Here is a 21,164-nt window from a genome sequence, read left to right as displayed (position 1 = left end):
ATTTGAGTTCGGCCCTTCGGCCTTCCAGGGAAAGAGAAAGAGTGTAGTGGATAGAAAAAAAGCAGTGGAAAAAATACATTCATACTTAGCTTTTATCTGTCTTCTACTGCCACCTTCTTTTTCTGTGCTAGTATGCTCATATTCATAAAAACGAGTCGGTTTTAGTCACTATTTTCAATGTGTTGGAATGCCATTATAATACTAGCCGTTGATTGATTGGGTTGAGGCGACAGTGGTGGGTTTTGGCATTTCTTTGTGCACTCAGTAATAAGTACTTAGAACTTTGGGTCATTTTTCCATAGAGAAGGTATAGTTAATATTTTTAATTATTGTTGTGGTTAGGTTTGTTTTTTAATTGACTTAGGGCCTTAATTAAACATTTTAATTTTTATACTTTTTATTATGGGAAATTTCAAAACTAAAGAATATAATGAATTCCCATGTACCCATATCTGTTCATCTTCTACATTTACCATCTTAAGGGCAATTGTATTTCATATAGTCCCTTGCTTCCTGTTTGCTGGATTATTTTGAAGCAAATCCCAAATGTATTGTTTTACAGATAACATTTCAGTAGTATAATACCTTCTAGCAAAAGATGGGTTCGGATTTTCTAACAACTGCTTAAAATTGATCATGGAGTAAACTTTTTGTAAATTGGGAATCATCCTTTTGTGTAGTGGGGTCACATCTAACTCATTGAGTGAAATATGTCTTGTTTACATGGACCTGAAGTTGATTGAACTGAGAGTTTTTAAAACTTACTTTGATATCTTATGTTTATATTCTTATGCAGATTCAGAAAACAATAAAGAAAACAGCACGACGGGAGCAGCTTATGAGAGAAGAAGCTGAACAAAAGCGTTTAAAAACTGTGCTTGAGCTGCAGTATGTTTTGGACAAACTGGGAGATGAAGAAGTGCGCACTGACCTGAAACAAGGCTTGAACGGCGTGCCCATACTGTCCGAAGATGAGCTGTCCTTGCTGGATGAGTTCTACAAGTTAGCCGACCCTGAGCGGGACATGAGCTTGAGGTATGTGGTGTTTGACAGGAGGAACTTCTGAATGTTGCCTTCGCTTGACAATGGAAAGGTAATTAATTAGCTATTTGATTATTATTATAAGGTTGAATGAGCAGTACGAACATGCCTCCATTCACCTGTGGGACTTGCTGGAAGGCAAAGAAAAATCTGTATGTGGAACAACCTGTGAGTATGACTGATACCTTGTTTTTATAATAAAAATCTTTAAAAATTAGTTTCCTACTTAAGAGGAATGTTTGAAGAAATTTTAGAACAGGATAAATAACGTCCCCTGTTTACTTCCTCATTTATTTTGTTTTTGTATCTGTTTTTGCATTTTTTTGTGCCCGTTCCGTGTGTGGACAAAACACCAGCACCAGCCAACCAAAAATCTTTAAAGATGGGAGTCGTAACTTAACATGGTTTTGTTTATAACTTACTCTGAGGTGGACATGTTAACACCAATTTACTTGCCAGTTTTTGATTATTAGTTGATGATTGGCTTTCCCTTGTAGCTGAAATGTTGTGAAAGCCATTTTCTGTACCTCATTTGGTCATGCCTTAGTCTGGTTTTGATTTTTCTTAGACCGCTTTTCTGTATTTTAAAGAGGGTGCTGGTATCTAGTTCAGTTTTCTCTGTGTGAGTTCTTAACCTGAAATAATGCAATTGTGTGTTGATTTTTTTTTTTTTTAAAGGACTTTGAGTTTCACTAACTTGGTAAATTAGGAATTTTAGGTTTTTAGTCCCTTAGTAAATCAGGGAATAGGTTCTTCTCTTGACTATAAAGTTGATTTAGCCAGGTAGATTGTTGATCTTATCAAGGTAAAACTATGTGTTTATAGCTTGTTTTTAGCTATTTGGTTGAAACTAAATTGGATTATAAGTTTCAATTGACAAAACAGTACGATACAATTTGGTGTGTATTTGCTTTAAGCACACGTGCAAATCATATAAGGAAGTAGTCCTTTTATATCTTTTCATTTAAGAAAAAATTTTTTTTAGTGTGTTAACTTGTCTGTATTTCATGGTAAAAAATCTCTCTGGCTTCTTGGTTTTAGTTCTGCTGTAGGTATGTTCTAAATCTGTACATAAATTTATGTACTACATTTATCACTTGAAGTTTGGAAAGTGATTGGTCTATGTGCATAAAGTGTTAGTCACTCCTGATCCAGTTTTCATGAGCATTACTGAGTAGTGCCAAGGGTTAAACGTCTTCATCTAGTTTGTATTGGTGTTATTTTCTACCTAGTCTTGTTCCTGCATATTAGGAATGGCACATCTGTATCTATAGCTAATGGAAACTTAACTAATGTACTCAACATTAGTGTTTTTATATGCAATCAGTTTTCATGCATTTAGTTCTTTTTTAAACAAATAGTTCTGAGTCATGAATCTTAGAAGTGTAGGGGAAGGAAAACATACAAAATGTTCAGAATTCAATATGTAGTTAATAATGTTACTAATAGGATTGATTTTATGATAGTTTGATATGATATGGCCCCTGAAGTTTTATATTTATGTAGAGTGACCTATTAGGGAGTAGTTGTACTACACATTTGCCATCCAAGGCCAGGAAATTATGATTTTAGGTCTTAAGACACACACCTTCGCCTGCTGTCCTGCCCTCCTTATATCCTAGTGAACCAAATTCTGACAATTTGAGTTGACTTGTATATATGTTGAATCTGCTTCTATTTCTCTTCTACTTTTCTGCCTTTCTCTTGTCTAATGTGGTCCTCTAGCTGCATCTGCCCCCCCCAATCATTAAAATCTTGCAATGGCTTTATTTTAATTACATTTTATATACATTTGTCCTTAATTTCAAGACCTTGCATGATCTGACCCTTACCAGTCTCTCCAGACTCAGGTTTCCTAACGCTCCTTCTTACTCCCAGTCCGTCAGCCAGAGTGCACACTCATTTTCTTGTATTTGGCGCCCTTCTTCGTACAGGGCTTTTAAATGCTGTCGCCTCTGCCTTGGAACACTTCTCTACTACTCACCTTCCACGTCTCAGGTTTTTCAGCATTTATACCATGAAAGCTTCTTGCAGCCTCTCCTCGACTAGGTCCAATCCATTGTATTTCTGTGTATAACATTTCACAGATGTAATTTGACTGTTTTTGTGAGTACTTGATAACTCTTCTCTATTGGATTGTAAGCTTAGGGAGGGCAGATGCTGTATCTTGTACATACCTTTTTGTAGCCCCAGTGCCTACCACATTGTCAGCTTTTTACAAACGAATTTACTTAAAGTACAGGAAGATAAACTTAAATGCAAGTAGATTCTTTTGTTCTCTTATTATTCTGTGATGTACTTCTGTTCTTGGTAGAATTTAATATTTGTATATGTTTAGTAACAGTTCATGAGGTTTTTTTCTTAAAATATTTTGTAGGGTGTTGACTTGTACTTCAGATAGTCCAACATCATAGTTCCTATTCTATATTTAGATAAAGCTCTAAAGGAGATTGTCGAGCGTGTTTTCCAGTCAAACTACTTTGACAGTACTCACAACCACCAGAATGGGCTATGTGAGGAAGAAGAGGCAGCCTCAGCACCTGCTGTTGAAGACCAGGTCGCTGAAGCTGGTGAGTACTTGGGTGGGTATGAGCGTTAGGTTAGGGTCTTGGTTTTACTTTACTTTGCCACCAGCATAATCTGTATGCTGTTTCGTAATACTACTTTGAAGAATAGAGAGAAATTTTAACACAGGAGCTCTTAATTTGCATTATACCTGACCCAGAATACTGTTGAAACTAATTTATTCTGGAATAAATGATAAAGAAAAACTGTAAATGTGTTATGATAAGAATGATAAAATATAGAAACTTACTGTTGACTATAATTTTGTAAATAAATTCAGACTATGTGATGGTAAACCCTTTACTTATTTGGAGTTCAAATAAATTGTTAACTTTAAGAAAGATTCTTAATATTCTTTGTATCGTATTTTTAATCTCTTAGAACCCGAGCCAGCTGAAGAATACACTGAACAAAGTGAAGTTGAATCAACAGAGGTATGATTTTCACTTAATGCTGGCTTTCCCTTTCTGCCTTTCAAACAGAGGTCTCAAACATTTATTTTGTTTTGCAGTATGTAAATAGACAATTTATGGCCGAAACACAGTTCAGCAGTGGTGAAAAGGAGCAGGTAGATGAGTGGACAGTTGAAACAGTCGAGGTGAGAGTTCTCTGTATTACAAGGTTGATGTCTTGTCTTTAATTAGTAATTTTTATGCCTTCTAAGAACAAATTAAGACAGTCTTTGTGTAAGTACATTTATTATATTAAACTCATTACACAAGACTATTTGGTTTAAAAGGTGATTTGTTCGTTCCTATGGTGGTTTAATAGAATAACTGGTGCTGATCTAATTCCAAAAAGTTATAACCATGTATAAATTAGGGTTAATGTATTAAAGCAGGGGTGTCAAACTCACTTTCACTGGGGGCCACATCAGCCTTGCAGTTACCTCCAAAGGGCCGAATGTACTTTTAGGACTGTATAAATGTAACTACTCCTTAATAGTTAAGCTAGAGTTTGGCGCTGCCACCAGGTAGAAATAAAGGTGCCAGACCAGATAAAACAAGGTGGAGGGCCGGATTCAGCCCGTGGGTCTTGTGTTTGCCACCTGTGTCTTAAAGTGTATGATTTGTTACCAGGTTAGTCTCTAAAAATCTGGGCTCCCACCTGCGTAGCCTTCAGAAGAAAACCACTTACAGGGGATATATTGGAGTGTCATCTTAGTCCCCTCCTTCATCCTCAGTCTGTTGGGTTACCAGGCTCTATTATCTCCATTTTCCTTGTACAGGAAATATGGTTATGACTTGCCCAAGCTCAACAGGTATGACTTGCCCAGGCTTAAAAGCCAAAACAGAAGAATATAAATTAGATGTGACAAAAATTAGTTTTTCCAGCAGAGCAGAGAATTATTGAAATGATAATCTGGAGAAATTATTAGAGCTAGGAAAAAGAGGGAGGGAGAATGAGCTTTGGCTTTTGTAGCAGTTTAGATAAAGTGATAGACGTTGACTGACCTAGGGTTCTGGCAGAGAGGATGGAATGATAGGAACTCAAAGCTTGCTGCTAATAATAGCTAACGTTTCATGAGTGCTGACTATACATTGGGTACTGAGATAGATATGTATTTGATAGAGATTTACTTAATGTAGAAGGCTTAACAGTTTAAGCAAAATACAGTCTTTTAGGAAGTAAACAAAGGTAGTCTTTCTTTGAAAGCAATTTATAAAAAGTAATTCTGAAATGCTACATGGTGATCCTGTGGAATTGACAACACTTTAGAATTATAGCATTGATCAGAATATTAAACTTGACGTAACTGTGGTCAGTTTGAGTAATTACATTAAAGTCTACTTACTATTTTGTTTATAGTATACTTAGCATATGTAGTTTGGGGACCTGTCATGATAGTAATGGATGGAGCTCTTTCATTCTACCAATCTGCTCTCCTCCCCTCTCTTGCCTTCCCCTGCTCCCACTTTCTTTAGGTGGTCAATTCACTCCAGCAGCAACCTCAGGCTGCATCTCCTTCAGTGCCAGAGCCCCACTCTTTGACACCCGTGGCTCAGGCAGATCCGCTTGTGAGAAGACAGCGAGTACAGGACCTCATGGCGCAAATGCAGGGGCCTTATAATTTCATACAGGTAGGTGCAGTTTAATTAGGTGTTGTAACAGAAAATTTAAGTGTTTACCGTACTTAACTTAATTCCATTGTATTCTCACTTGTAGGATTCAATGCTGGATTTTGAAAACCAGACACTTGATCCTGCCATTGTATCTGCACAGCCTATGAATCCAGCACAAAACATAGACATGCCCCAGCTGGTTTGCCCTCCAGGTTAGTAATGGTATATCTTTATGTGAGAAATACATGTAGGGCCAATGCTTTCAGGTTTTTTAAAGTTTGTAAAAGTGAATTTTTTTCTTTTCATGCTTGTTTATCTTTTAGTTCTTCTACCTTTTTAATTTGATAAGAAACATTGCTTTTTTTCCTATAATATGAATGATAACTGTAGTTCCATAATTTTTTGTACCTTCTTTTGGTATATAGACTTAGAAAAGTACATGCAAGTGTATATTTCAAGTTTTAAAAAAATATATTTTATTTTTAGACAGAGTGGAAGGGAGGGAGAAAGAGAGGGAGAGAAACATCAACGTTTGGTTGCCTCTCGCACGCCCCCCACTGGGGAACCTGGTCTGTAACCCAGGCATGTGCCCCGACTGGGAGTTGAACCAGTGATCCTTTGGTTCGCAGGCCAGTGCCCAATCCACTGAGCCACACCAGCTGGGGCCACTTCAACAAGTTTTCACAAACCGAACACATCAGCACCCAGAAATGGAACATTATCGACCCAGAAACCTATTTTTGTTCCCTCTGGTCACTAATTACCATCTCCCCCAGCCCCATGGTAATGGCTTCCTGACTTGTAAGACTATAGGCTGGTTTTTCCTGTGTCTGTAATTTATATAAATGAAATTTTACTTGGCTTTTTAAATGCCAAAATTAATCTAGAAATAAAAATAGTAGAGGTATTTTTCTCTGAAGGATGCTTGCAGCTTTTTAGGAGAGTTTCTGAACATTTTATTAGCTAAATAAAAATGATATTTAACAGGGAAGTGGGTAAGGGAATGCTTAAGAGGAAAGGGAAGAGATAGATAAGAAGACAATTTAAGTTCCAGACTTTTACTAGTCTTACACCATTATTCAAAAGAGCAGCACTAAGAGTTGGTGCCTTGTATTGGGTTAAGTGGATCATTAGTAACTGAGTCTTGTTTTTCCCTTCAAATACTAAGTTGGCCAAAAAGTCTATATGGTTTTTTCTGTAAAATAAAAGATACATTTTTCATTTTCACCAATAACTTGATTCAGATATGTTGAATATATTGGCTGTCTGCTGCTATTGTCTTTCAGTGGGTAGAGGTCAGGGGTGCTGCTAAATATCTTCCAATGCATAAGACGGTCCCACAGCAAGGAATAATTTAGCAAAAATGTCAGTATACCAAGACACTTTGCAAACCACTCTTGACATGTTCGGTCAGTCACTGCACCTTCTCCGTACACTGCACCAATCTTTTTTTTGCATTTCAGTTGCGTTTTTACCTTTCTTTAAATAATAAAGCATAATATGCTGAAAATGTTGCATATTTTCCATTTTCAATATTAAAATGGCTGCACAAAAATTCACCAATTTTGAATTTTTTTTTTTTAGTGTGTGCTGAATGACAGCTGTCACAGTACAGTCTAATAAAATTGTTTTGAATGAAGTTAAAAACAACTAAGGATTGCTAGAGCCATCACATGGAAAACACTAAATGAACTTTAAGGCCAACCAAATATGTCAACATTAAGCGCCCAAAAGTGGAACTATGTAAAGTAACATTTAATGTATAATTTTAAATATCATAAAAGGAGTTGCTGAGTAAAAACCTACTTATGGTAAGGTGGTTACAATGTTTCCAAAGTAAAGTGAACTCATCTTTGTCACATGTCTACCAAGGGTTAGAAAACAGAACAGGATTAGGCCTTCTAGAACGGAATCAGTTTAATTGGTGTTCATTTTCTGAGTCTGACCAGAGGAACAAAATACATAGTTTTCTTCGCTGGTGAGTTGTGCTCAAGCCAACACATGCAGCAGCACTGACGTTACTCAGGCCGAGTCCATTAGACTCTCCAGTGAAAACGGCAGTTTTCAATGACTAGCCAGAGTCCTGTATTTTTGATTATCTACTAACCATGGTTGGGACAGGAGTGGAAGGATGGTGAGAATTGGCAATAATATGCACACAGAATCGAATATAGGCTTTTTAAAAGTGTATTTGCATTTTTATTTGTTTTTTGTGGAGACATTTGAAATAACTGAAACTTGATAATGTGAAAATATTACCGAATATTAGGTAAGGTCTTGAGTAAGAGTAATGCTACTTTAGTTGCTGCTTTAAAAGGCTTTTTCCTGGATAACCTGGCATCACTCTTCTATGTTCTGCTCTCTACCTCTTTGTTAGCACTTTGTCACGAACATCTCACTTTATCTTTGCAAAACACAAAATGAAAGCCATTGTGAGAGTTGATTAATAATGACTATCAGTAAACACAAGGCTCACTTGAAAGCTAAAATTCTACCTATCTTACCCAGTGTATTTTCATGATTGCTAAAGTTCATTTAGGGTTTGGCTATAGAAATTTGATTTTGTAAAACACTATTTTTCTGGTCAATTTTGCAGTTCATTCTGAATCTAGACTTGCTCAACCTAATCAAGTTCCCGTACAACCAGAAGCTACACAGGTAAGAGTGATAAAAATATTTTTGCAGATTGTTTTTAGTCAGTTCTTGGGTTCCTTTCTGAGTTAGCTTATGAAAGTCAGGTACAGGTTTGGTCCGTGTCCAGATTTAGCGTGTGTAGCTTTATTTCCATGTTTATATTTTTCTTGGGACAGTTAAATTTTTTTTAATTCTTATGTTTTATCATAGCTTATAATAACAAAAGAAGAAGCTTTTAGAGACATAATTCTAAAATTTAATGCAGATATTGCCATTTTAGGAGCATTTGTGGGGAACTTCATAACTGGACTAGGGTTTATTTAACTTTGAGCTTCAATAATATGTATGTTTTGTAGTTGTTAGGTTTTATAGTCTCTTTAACAGGTACATTTTTTTAAAGTCCTGGATGTATTAGAGTTTATTTATAACAAAAAGAAGCTTTGATTTCTTTACTTCTGTGTAGGTTCCTTTGGTTTCGTCCACAAGTGAGGGGTATACAGCATCTCAACCCTTGTACCAGCCGTCTCATGCTACAGAGCAACGACCACAAAAGGAACCAATTGACCAGATTCAGGCAAGTTCTGTTACCAGGGCATATCAACTTGATGAGGCGCTTGCTTATTCATGAATTGGGCAGAGGTAAATTACTGTTAATTTAGTTACTCTTCTTTTTGGACCTAATGCATGCACTACAGTATATTTCATGAAGTAGCTGAGTTTGCTAATACACATATGGGTAGTAGCTTTGGCTAAGTTTAGTTTATCACTAAAGTGCGTCTATTCACTTTGTGTTTAGGCAACAATCTCTTTAAATACAGACCAGACTACAGCATCATCATCCCTTCCTGCTGCTTCTCAGCCCCAAGTGTTCCAGGCTGGGACAAGCAAACCTTTACATAGCAGTGGAATCAATGTGAATGCGGCTCCATTCCAATCCATGCAAACGGTAGGCAAATTAATTCAACTCACATTAAGTGTCTGGAGTATACTATCATCGTGCTAGCATTTCAATGGAAAGTCTTCACTTAACTTTGTGCTTCAGTCTGCATCTACCCTATCTGGAGGGTATATTTAATTGAATCTAACTCCGATTTTCCGGCTTCCAGAGGTAGATTTGAGCCTTAGGTGTTATGCGCTCACATTTTGTTTTATAGTTGCACCTTTCTGCGCATGCAGAAAAGTAGACCAATATCCACATATAAAAGTTGTTACTTATCTTTAACAGTTGTTTACATTTTGCTGTACTTGCTTATTTAGTCTTTTACTTCACTGAAGTATATCACAAAGTAAATTTCAGACATGATACTTCACCCTGCTTCCTCTGTAAGCATCTCTCAGTTTTAAGAGTTTCTAGAAAATAATGATAATGGAAATACTATAATTAATAGGATACAGTTAAATCACTCAGGAAAGTTTATAGAGTTAAACTTTTAACTTGATAACTTTTGAGTAAAAAATCAATGAAAATATAATAATTGAAGTAAATATTGAACTCAAAATTCAAATTGATAGAATTAATTTCTGTAAGTGGTACTATATCAGGGGTTTTTATCTTCTATAAGGATTTTTCATTTATAATAGCATTTTCAAGGTTGCTGATTACGTGTCTTTAGATTTTTTTAATCCCCACTTACAGTTTGCTTTTAATGTGTTTTTTCCCCACATTGAAGTACATTAATTGAGGAATTGTGTGTGTGTGATGTTTGAGACTTCTATTAAGACTTTGTTTTTTTACATTTGAGGTAAAACCAGCATCGAAGTCTGCTATGTAAAAAGTAGGGAAATTGTTAGCATAACAGGATGAACTAATCATTTATTTACTTACAGGTGTTCAATATGAATGCCCCAGTTCCTCCTGTTAATGAACCAGAAACTTTAAAACAGCAGAATCAGTACCAGGCCAGTTATAACCAGAGCTTTTCCAGTCAGCCTCACCAAGTAGAACAAACAGAGCTTCAGCAAGAACAGCTTCAAACAGGTAGGATAATCAGTATCAATTCCTTGGCTACTTGCTTTTCAGTGCAGTTATTGACAGTGTTAGGACAGTTTAGACTTTAGAGTGGCCGTATCTGAGAGTTTTTGTTTTAGTTTTAGACTTTACAACTTTTGCATTGCTGGTCCATATTTGCTGTGTAAATTATGTGCAATTTTTAAAGGCCTTATACACATTTTCCTTTGGTTAGTGAGCTCTTATAATACCCTTTTTCATTTTAGTGGAATTAAACTTGTTACTCAAATTATGATCAATTTTGCTTTTAATTGCTGCTTTATTGAAGCCTGCTGGCATGATAATCTGCACTCAGTTTTACAAAGTTAGGAAGCAGTAAGGAGTTGCTGTGGCTGCATTTGGTGGACTAGGTTGAAACAGAAGTCCTTGTTGGAAAGTATGGTTGTAATTTGGCCAGTTACATACCTGTCATAGTAATGAAGTAGATAGATATTTTAGATTTTTTAAATTTGTAACACATGAAATATCTTCTTTAGGTCTTTGTTATTTTATTCCTAGTTTAATTGGAGTCCCACAACAAACTAGCAAACCCTCCTAAAATCATAGGAGTTAGTACTTTGATTTTATCAGACTGATTTTTTAAAAAAGATTTTACTTACTATTTTTTTTTTAAGAGAGAAGGGAAGGGAGAGAGAGGGAGAGAGGGAGAAATACATCGGTGTGTGAGAGAAGCACCGATTGGTTGCCTTTCGCACGTGCCCCAACCAGGGACCAGGCCCGCACCCAGGCATGTGCCCTAACCAGCAATTGAACTGGCGACCTTTTGCTTTGCAGGATGATGCCCAACCAACTGAGCCACACAGGTCAAGGCCAGACTGATTTAAATAACTATGAAATTTTCTTGATAGACCTGGATCAATGTTATAGATTTTTCAGCACTAGACTCTTACATATTCCTGTAGTAATCACCATTACTAATCAGTAGGGAGGTCAGTCAACCATAATTTGATAGAAATTTGTCACGCTACGTGTGCTCAGCTTCTTAATGATAACTGGGCTTCTTGCTCTCTGGCTCCTTTAATTTCTTTGTCATATACTTATAAGTTGGTTTTGGAGCAGGTAAATTTGGGGCCTTAAAAATATTATGCTGACATGCTTGCTGTTTTGCCTTTTTTTTACAGATGATGTGATGAAATTAAAAGTAGTTACTATGTATCATTTGACTTGGTTAATGTTGCCCTTTGTACCAGTTGATTTCATTGTCTTGTTCTTATATTCTCCTTGCCTTCACTAATTGATTATAAGAACTTGAGCTAGATAAGCTTTTGTTACTATTTAAAAATACACGTTATTTATAAAAATTTCATAACATTCATAGACATTTTCAAAAACAAAACAAAACCAGCCCATACACTTTGCTTTTATTTAGACACTTCCACTCTAATCTAGGCAGCCCTCTCTTACTTGGACTGTTGCTTTTTTCTCTTTTGACTCTGTTTTAGCCCAGTCTGTTCTTCACACAGTAGCCACAGTGATTATTTTAAAATGTAAATCAGATGTCTTACTCTTGTTAAAATCTTCTAGTGACTTCCTATTTTATTTAGAAGGAAATCCAAAGTCTTCACCTTGGTTTACAAGTTCCTTTACAATGTGGTCCCTGCCTTGATCCTGTCGTATATCCTATTTTCTTCCTTATGTCCCCATAGCAGCCCCAAACACTGAACATGTTCTGCCCTCTCAAGCTTCCACACTTCCTCTTTGTTTGGAACTTCCTTCCGTTAATGTTTGCATAGCTTTGTTTCTTGACTTCTTTCAGATTTGTGCTCAAATGTCACCTCACAGAGACCTTCCTTTGTCACCCTTGTCTAAATACCACACTCACTTTGGTCACTCATTTATCCTACTACAGTATATTCCTCATCACTTACTACTTGATAAAATACAGATGTTTTCACTTATGTGTATTTTATTCATGTGTTATCTCCCATTATTCATCTGGGCAAGCATTGTGTGTTGGTAACTGATACACCCCTGATGTCTAGGACTTGATTGGCATGTTGATATTTGTTGAACAAATCAGTGTGTCCCATAGTATTAGAAGTTTTGTTTTAATTTGAATTAAAAAAGGCAAAAAGGATCTTTGGCATTTTTTTTATGGACTAGAGTTTATGCTTTACAAACACTTAAAAGTAATTTTGGTCTTTTTAAATAAAGATCACACTTCAATTGTTCTGCTTAGTGTTTCTTGAAGTGAGATTTGACCAAGATTAATAAAATTCTTATAGATAAAAAGTGAGTCAAACATCAGGTGTTTTGTTTTTTTTTTTAAGATTTTTAAAGTTTTTTTAGAGGGGAAGGGAGGGGGAAAGAGAGGGAGAGAAACATCAATGTGTGGTTGCCTCTCGCACGCCCCCACTGGGGACCTGGCACACAACCCAGGCATGTGCCCTGACTGAGAATCAAACTGGCAACACTTTGGTTTGCAGGCTGGCGCTCAATCCACTGAGCCACACCAGCCAGGGCCAAAAATTCAGTTTCTTTTGACTACTTTCTGTAGTCAAAATGCATACAAATGAATATTTTTAGATAGAAAATGTTAATTGTACTCCTGATATTTGCTTATAATTTTTAATTTTGGGACTGTAGTAACGGGTCATCTGTGTAGGAAGTTCACATTGGGAATAGTGTATCCGGTTCATTACATAACTGAAAAAAAGGAGTCATGACCCCTTCTCTTTCGAGGCATTTTCTAGCTTTCTTATTGCAAAAAAGCATTGTGAGAACTAATAAATGTATTTTGGGTTTCTTGAAGATACAAAATAGGTCTGGTAAAGATTTTGAAGAGTCACACCACTTGTCCCCTCTGCCTACGCATGGGATATTTGGGTCGGCTATGGAAGGGTAGACCTGTGCTGTCACACCGTTGTGTGCTGTCAAAGGCTTGGGGTTGGTGGAGAATGTTGTTCCACTTAATACACGGGTAGGAGAAAGGCAGGGACTTATTAATGTGTACTTTTCCCTATTGTTAATATGAAGATTTATTTAAACACAGAATTCAACTTTGAAGAGATTGTATAAGACACTCTTAAACCAGTAAGCATGTGGGGAAAACAAATTGTAATGAGCTGTGTGTAGTGTGTGTGTGTATTACTATTTTTTCTTTCTGTTGTAGTGGTTGGCACTTACCATGGTTCCCAGGACCAGCCGCATCAAGTGACTGGGAACCACCAGCAGCCTCCGCAGCAGAACACTGGATTTCCTCGGAGCAGTCAGCCCTATTACAACAGTCGTGGTGTGTCTCGTGGAGGCGCTCGTGGTGCTAGAGGCTTGATGAATGGATACAGGGGCCCTGCCAATGGATTCAGAGGTAAAGACAACGCCAAGTTCATGTCCTTTTCTGCTTTGTAAAATATAAGAAATATGTCATGGTTTTGGGGAAAAATATGTATCTCTGTATTAGCCTTTTATGTACAATTTAAGCATTTTTAGTATAGTTTGATAGAGTAGTTTAAATTGACAGTGAGTTTTTCATATGTGTGGAATCCATGTCTCTCCCTGTCCTCCAAGCGGTAATTACTTCTTGTACATTATCAGACGTTACGGAGATTTGTTTGGTTGTTTTATGTCTGTGTGTGTGTATGTGCATGGATGGGTGGCAATTTCATTTTCTAAGGCAGCTCTCATACAAATAGATAAACATTGAGTTGGGATAAGGGAATTAGAGATTATTATGAATAACTAGCATGGCTTATAATTTTTCATTTCTTTTCTTGAGTCAGTAGTAAGAAAGTAAAAATTCCTCGTGAAGATAAGAAAATTATTTTCTTGTCCTAAATTTTAGGAGGATATGATGGTTATCGCCCTTCATTCTCTAACACTCCAAACAGTGGTTACACACAGTCTCAGTTCAGTGCTCCCCGGGACTATTCTGGCTATCAGCGGGTATGTAATGTTATTTCAACTGTAAACCTGATGGAAATGTACCAGTGAAAGGAATCGATGTAGTTTCTTGATGGGCTTGATTAAGTAATTTGGGGCTGATTTTATTTGTACTTTTGTACAAGATACTTCATTATGAAGAATGACGACTTGCTTTTCTTGGCACTCAGTATAGGTGCTGATTTAAGAGTGTTAAAACAATGCTTTTTAAGAGCAGAGAAATACATCATTCAATGTTCTTGAGTAATAGGAGTACAATAATTACAGAATAATATTTAGTTCTGATACATTGAAATGTCTGAAAGAATAAGGAAGAATTCTATATTCTGCAAATATTAGACTAAGAATATAGATGGCTAGGGATTAAAAAATTACCTTCTCTTCATTACTAACTAGCTTGTCTTCTAGGATGGATATCAGCAGAATTTCAAGCGAGGCTCTGGGCAGAGTGGACCACGGGGAGCCCCACGAGGTAATATTTTGTGGTGGTGATCCTAGCTCCCACGTGGAGCTTCTATTCTGGCCTTGGAAGAGCTGTTCATAATCTGCATGTAGGTTACATGTTAGGAATACATTCATCATTTCCAGACTTGTTTCTAGGGGTTAAATGAAATGCTCTGTTTCTAAAATTTATCTTGAACCCAAATTTAATTTTTTGAATGACTTTCCCTGTTATTCTACACTGTCTTGAAAACTAGAACATTTCTCCTCCTCAGAGAAAAATGTTTTTCCAACTGCAAATTATTTTTCAGGTCCTAAAACCTGCTAAATGTTTTTAGGAAGTACTTACTGAAACATTTTTGTAAGACATTTTTGGAATGAGATTGAACATTTATATAAATTTATTATTCCTCTTTTATTTTTGAAACATGCATATTATATTGTAGGGCCAGGGACCCTTTGATGGCCAGATAAGCCATAGTTACATTTAGAGAACCATTTAGAAGTCATAGAACTAATTGAAATTTCAATGCCTTTTGGAGTACTATTATATAAATATCCAATTATTTCTTACTTTTAAACAAGACCGCCAAATTCCTAACTGTAATTGAATTATACTAAAAAAATGACAGGTTTTAAGGGTTTTTGGTTTTGTCTGTTGTAGGAAAACTACTTCATATCATGTGGGCAGGAAGTCAACCTGTGTAACAATTAGAGGTAGCATTTCACATGATCTGAAGTTCTGAATGGTTCTTACTTGAGGGAAGTAAATTGAATAGGTTTCCTCTAGATATTGGCCATCACATGTATAAAATGTATATTGAGGAGGAATTACAAAGTACTTCAATTTTAATGCTAGTAGAAACTGGCCAACAAAAAGGTGCACTTTTAAAACATTAATGGATCACTGGGAAATTATTGACTTGAAGTATCTAAGGATATTTGCATGTGAATGTGAGTTATGTTCTTTTTCATCTTGTAGCATATTCTATGAAAGTTGAGTTGACTGGTAGCTAAAAATCTGTTTTAACAGCATGTAAAAAGTTATTTTATCTGTTACAAGTCATTATATAATTTTCAATGTTATGTAGTTTTCTTTTTAACAGTTTAGGTAATAAGGTCTGTTTTTCATTCTGGTGCTTTTATTAATTTTGATAGTATGATGTTACTACTGAAATGTAAGCTAGAGTGTACACTAGAATGTAAGCTCCATGAGAGCAGGTACCTTGTCTGTCTTTACTGCTGTATCTATTTCCAACGCCTGATGACAGTGCCTGGCACATAGTAGGCACTCAATAAATACTTGTTGAATGAATGAATGAATGAGTACTGGTGGAATACTCCATTAGCTCTACTCTTCCTTTAGCTAGAGAACATGAGCAAATTTGCATATGACAACTTCCAGGACAGGTGAAACTTGAACACTGAAGAATTGACCTCTTTAACCTAATAATGTGGTGACAAGCTGCCCACATGCTTCTTGACTTCAGATGAAAATCTGCTTGAAGGCAAAACAAATAGTATTTGAAAGAAAAACCAAATGCCATTTTTGTCTTCTAGGTCGTGGAGGGCCCCCAAGACCCAACAGAGGGATGCCGCAAATGAACACTCAGCAAGTGAATTAATCTGATTCACAGGATTATGTTTAATCGCCAAAAACACACTGGCCAGTGTACCATAATATGTTACCAGAAGAGTTATTACCTATTTGTTCTCCCTTTCAGGAAACCTATTGTAAAGGGACTGTTTTCATCCCATAAAGACAGAACTACAATTGTCAGCTTTATATTACCTGGACATGGAAGGAAACTATTTTTACTCTGCATGTTCTGTCCTAAGCGTCATCTTGAGCCTTGCACATGATACTCAGATTCCTCACCCTTGCCTAGGAGTAAAACATAATATTCTTTATGGGGTGATAATATCTCCATAGTTAATCGAAGTGGCTTGGAAAAAGCAAGATTGACTTTTGACATTGGATAAAAATCTGCAAATCAGCCCTAGCATTATTCAGTGGTAATTGACAAAAATATTTCCCTTGAAAGGAAGATGGAAGGAGTGTGGTATGGCAGAAAAACTGCATTTCACAGCTTTTCCAGTTAAATTGGAGCACTGAACATTTAGATGCATACCAGATTACGCATGGGCCCTTAATCACACATACAAGGTTGGCTATAGACTTTGACACAGTACTATTCATCCTCTGGCCAAAGGACTGGTTAAAAACACATCTAACTTGCTTGTTAACAGCTGATACATGTTAAGACAAAGCCCAAATGAAAAATTAGGCTTTGATTGGCACTTTTTGAAAAATACGCAACAAATATGGGATGTAATCTGGATGGCCACTTCTGTACTTACTGTGAAGTATTTAGATACCTTTTTGGACACATAACATTTTCTTTGACAATGGCTTTTGTAAGGATTGGTACTACATATCATTCCTTATGATGCTCATTGCTGATCACTAATCCTTGGATCTTGCTGTATTGTCACCGAAATTGGTACAGGTACTGATAAAAATCTATAATGGGTAATCATAACACTCTTGGTCACAAGTTTTCCTGCAGCCTGAAGGTTTTTAAAAGATATCAAATGCCTGCTGCTACCACCCTCTTAAATTGCTATCTTTTGAAAAGCACCAGTATGTGTTTTAGATTGATTTCCCTATTTTAGGGAAATGACAGTCAGTAGTTTCAGTTCTGATGGTATAAGCAAAACAAATAAAACGTGTTTATAAAAGTCGTATCTTGAAACACTGGTGTTCAACAGCTAGCAGCTTATGTGATTCACCCACGCATTGATAGTGTGCTACATTTTATGGTCATCTCCAGCAGCTACTTCTGTAGTACTTGCACTTGCCTTTGCCTAACCCTAACTGAATAATCCTTTTCTCATGGAGGTCTTATTTATAGTCAGAGTGGTGATTCCTTCCCTTAGATGCATAAGGAGAGTCACAGATTCGGTGGAGTGGACAGTTCAGTCATTCACATACTGAGCTGGGAACGTGTGCTAGCCGTGTGAGCACTAGTTCTGTGTGCCTGTGGGCTTCATGCTGCTGGCTGTGTCCCACTTCGCCTTCATGGAGGACTAGGCCCACCTAGTAAGCAAAGGCTGCTAAGTTCATGGTGTTTTCTGTGCAGAAATTACATTTTCTTTTCAGCCTTTAGTTAAGGAATTTTTGCAGTAGGTGCTCAACTACTTAAACACACACAAAGCTATCCTCAGACATTCATCATTAGACAAGTGGAATTTTCACTGGTTTTGTAACCCACTAAAATGGATAGGCTGTTGAACATTCCACATTCAAAAGTTTTATAGGGTGGTGGGGAAGGAGGGGGTCTTCAATGTTTATTTTAAAATAAAGTAAGTTCTTGACTTTTCTCATGTGTGGTTGTGGTACATCATATTGAGGGTTATCTGTTTACATTCGCAAATGAGTTTTGTTAGCACCTCCCCTTGTGTGCTTTAAATGACATCTGCCTGGGATGTACCACAACCATATGTTAGTTGTGTTGTAGACGGGTTAGACAAGTGTTCATGGTCTATTGGGTCGTCCCTCGATGTACGCTTACAGTCCTCTACATAAAGGTAAACTTGCTATCCGTGTTGAAAATAATTTCAGGACATTTACAATCAAAATTCTAAGTTCTTTTTACAGTGATTTCTATGAGTCAGTTCAGAGATGGGAGTGGGAGAAGCGCTTTCTAGATTTCAAAATTCTATGCGTTAGTGCAGATGTTGTGAATGTGCAAAGGTGTTAGTTTGATTATTTTTCTGTATGTTCTTTAAAGTATTGTTTCTTTCTGAAGTGCTATATATTATTTTTGGCATTCTACAATTGCAGTTTAAATGTAAAACTTTTATGCCTCAATTCAGACTATATTTTTTAAAGGAATGCCTCATTATGGGGCAGAGAACTTTTTAAAAAAAGTTCCATTAAGATCTGAGTCTTGGTCCTAAGTGTTCTGTATAATACACTTGTCCTACCTGCAGAAGGCCTTTTGTTTGGTTAAATGGCATAGTTTAACAGTTGCAAGGAAATGATTGTCACACATGTCACTGTAGCTTCTTGGTATAGCAGGACTCCACACATAAAGAACTGTAAATGCACAGTATCAGTCATCTCATATGAATACTGACATTTCTGTTTTCAAGCTTCAAGCTGGAATGTCATAGATTGCCTTGGTTAGGGCAGTTTTGTTTTCAGATCCTAATATCCCTAAAGAATATGGAAGAGTTTTTCCTGATCATTGTATCTTGATACTAAAATAGCCTTTAAATACTTTTAATCAGTTAGCCCCTGTACTTCTTTTGTCTCCTATATAGGCAACATGGGAGACTTTTCCGCTTATAGGAGACACGAGAAGGTGTTTATTAGCAGAAAGCTCATTAACTGAGGTGCTCTGTTGACAACCAATTCATAAAATGTAGAAGGTAGTTGAGTAGTCAGCCTTCTAAGTGTCTTAGGAAATTTGTACTGTTCATTTTATTTTAAATAATGTATCTTAGGGGGAATGGGGATACAGGTAAGTGCTGAGTTCAAACCCTTCATTTAATCTCTAAGCTCCCAAATCCCCAACTCACTTGAGTTCTTGTTAAGTGCTCCTAAGTTTTGTTGACTTAAGTTATATTGAAAAGAATTGGTATTGTCCTTGAGCTTATATCCCTTCTAAAGAGGTAATGGGGAAGGAAAACCTTCAGTAAAATGAAGGCTCATCTCTATACCTTTTCCAATTTTGAATTCTATACAAAAATACTGGAAAAAGACTAGTGAATGTTTTAAATTACATTAGATTAAACCATATTAAAATCTGATTCCTTATTGTCCTTGAGTGAAGTCTGCTTCAGTCATATATACCATCCAGCAAAGCTCTAAGTAAAGATGATGTGCTGCTTAGGAGAGGAAAAACCTTAAAGAAATGTCTGGTAGCCTGGATTTCCAGGCTTTAACAGCTGTTCTGAAGCCTAATCCAGTCCATGCAGAAGACTGGCTCTTTGAGTTTAGGTAGTGAAAGAATCTAATCTATTAAGGCCATTTTTAGTGTTGTATTATTTGTGAGTACTAGTTTTAAGTCCTGTGTTTATATGAGGGAGCCACTGTAAGCCAGTGAACTAAATCTTTAGAAAATTTGGGTAGCCTCTGCCAGGCATCATGCCAAGCACAGCATTCATTGGTGACAAAATCACTGCTTTCACTGAACAATCTAAAGATACTTACGTGGTGGCATTAAAGTGTAGCAAATCATGATGGAGCAACATGTAGAATGGTAGGTTCTAAGGCCATGACTAGTAGGATATGACCTAGTCTACACGATCAGGAAAGACTTCAGTTGAAAGAGATAACTAAGATTTGGAGAATGAGGAGTTATAAACTAGACAAAGGGGCGAAAAGCATGTCCAAAGGTCTAATCTCCGGTGACAGAAGGGTATCTGGCTCAAGTGAAAACAGTACAAGTTGAGAGTGAGAGGTTGAAACATAACAGCTACTATGGATGGCTTTATAGTTACATGCCATGTTAATACTAAGTTTTGTCTCGAGTAGTTGGGAACATTTGACGATTTTTATGCCATGTGTACAAGGGGTGGGGGAAGAATGGTGGCTCACCTAATAAATGCCATTTGAAGAACGCTCAGTGCAGTGTTGAGAGCAAAATGTACAAAGGGAGGTAGCTCATGTATGAAATGAACACAAAGTGGAGGGTGGTGGTGAGTGGATGTCTACATCCTATCAGTATACTTGGAGTTCTCCAGGTCGTTGTTATCAGACTTTGTAGCTAATACTGTTCCCTAGGTGGCCTCATCTAGTCCTATGATTACGACACAATTAGTATTTTAGTCCTGAATATTTTTAGGTCCCAAACTGAAACAGTTCATAATAAGTATCTTGATTTGAATGTTATGAGTATTACAAATCGACCTTTTGATTAGCCCACATTCATCCAGTTGCTCAGGGCAAATATACTGTGGAGATCGTCTTTGATTTTCATTCATACTCTGTTATCTAGTCCTTAAGCAAACCCACCTGCTTCTACCTTGAAAATATGTCCTGAGTCACCTAGCACTTGTACCCACCACCATTACCAGCTTTGAACAGTTAACTACAGTAGCTTGTAAATGGTTCTCCGTGAATCTACTCTTGCTCTTCTGTAGTACAATTTTTGCACGTTGGCCAGAGTGAGCCTTTTAAGAGGGCAGATCCGATTTTGCCACTTAACTGTTTTCCCAAACTGCAGTGGTTTCTCACACCTGGAGTTAAGTTCTAAGTCTGACCCACATGCCTTTCACTATATATCCTAATATTCTACCATGTTCCATTTTCCTTACTACTGTCTCTAGCCACACTGGCTGCTTTGCCAAGATTTTTCCCATCTTGGAGTCCTTACGTGTTTTCAGCATGGGAAGACTTCACTCATAAATTGTTTTCATCATGCTCACCTCTAAAACAGTACCCTTAGTCACTTGCTGGATGCTTTATTAAAACCTACCTAGAATTATGTAAGCTTCACAAAGAACGGAAACGTGGTTACTAT

General features: G+C 36.8%; 1 protein-coding gene across 1 annotated transcript in view; it reads left to right on the top strand.

The window, feature by feature from the left end:
- CAPRIN1 (cell cycle associated protein 1) overlaps positions 1-18,014 on the top strand; it is a 33,736-nt gene extending 15,722 nt beyond the window's left edge. Inside the window, exons 5-19 of the mRNA XM_024558698.4 lie at positions 797-1,035; positions 1,127-1,209; positions 3,474-3,611; positions 3,988-4,040; positions 4,118-4,204; positions 5,532-5,687; positions 5,773-5,881; positions 8,266-8,327; positions 8,767-8,877; positions 9,100-9,249; positions 10,131-10,281; positions 13,424-13,618; positions 14,093-14,193; positions 14,599-14,662; positions 16,192-18,014. Of these exons, the coding sequence (XP_024414466.2) occupies positions 797-1,035; positions 1,127-1,209; positions 3,474-3,611; positions 3,988-4,040; positions 4,118-4,204; positions 5,532-5,687; positions 5,773-5,881; positions 8,266-8,327; positions 8,767-8,877; positions 9,100-9,249; positions 10,131-10,281; positions 13,424-13,618; positions 14,093-14,193; positions 14,599-14,662; positions 16,192-16,256 (1,764 nt within the window). The 3' untranslated portion in view covers positions 16,257-18,014. The remainder of the gene's footprint in view (positions 1-796; positions 1,036-1,126; positions 1,210-3,473; positions 3,612-3,987; positions 4,041-4,117; positions 4,205-5,531; positions 5,688-5,772; positions 5,882-8,265; positions 8,328-8,766; positions 8,878-9,099; positions 9,250-10,130; positions 10,282-13,423; positions 13,619-14,092; positions 14,194-14,598; positions 14,663-16,191) is intronic.
- The last annotated feature ends 3,150 nt before the right edge of the window (positions 18,015-21,164 follow it).

This window comes from Desmodus rotundus, chromosome 5 (assembly GCF_022682495.2).
Source record: "Desmodus rotundus isolate HL8 chromosome 5, HLdesRot8A.1, whole genome shotgun sequence".
NCBI classification, from domain to species: Eukaryota; Metazoa; Chordata; class Mammalia; order Chiroptera; family Phyllostomidae; genus Desmodus; species Desmodus rotundus.
This window is presented reverse-complemented; position numbering and strand designations above follow the sequence as displayed.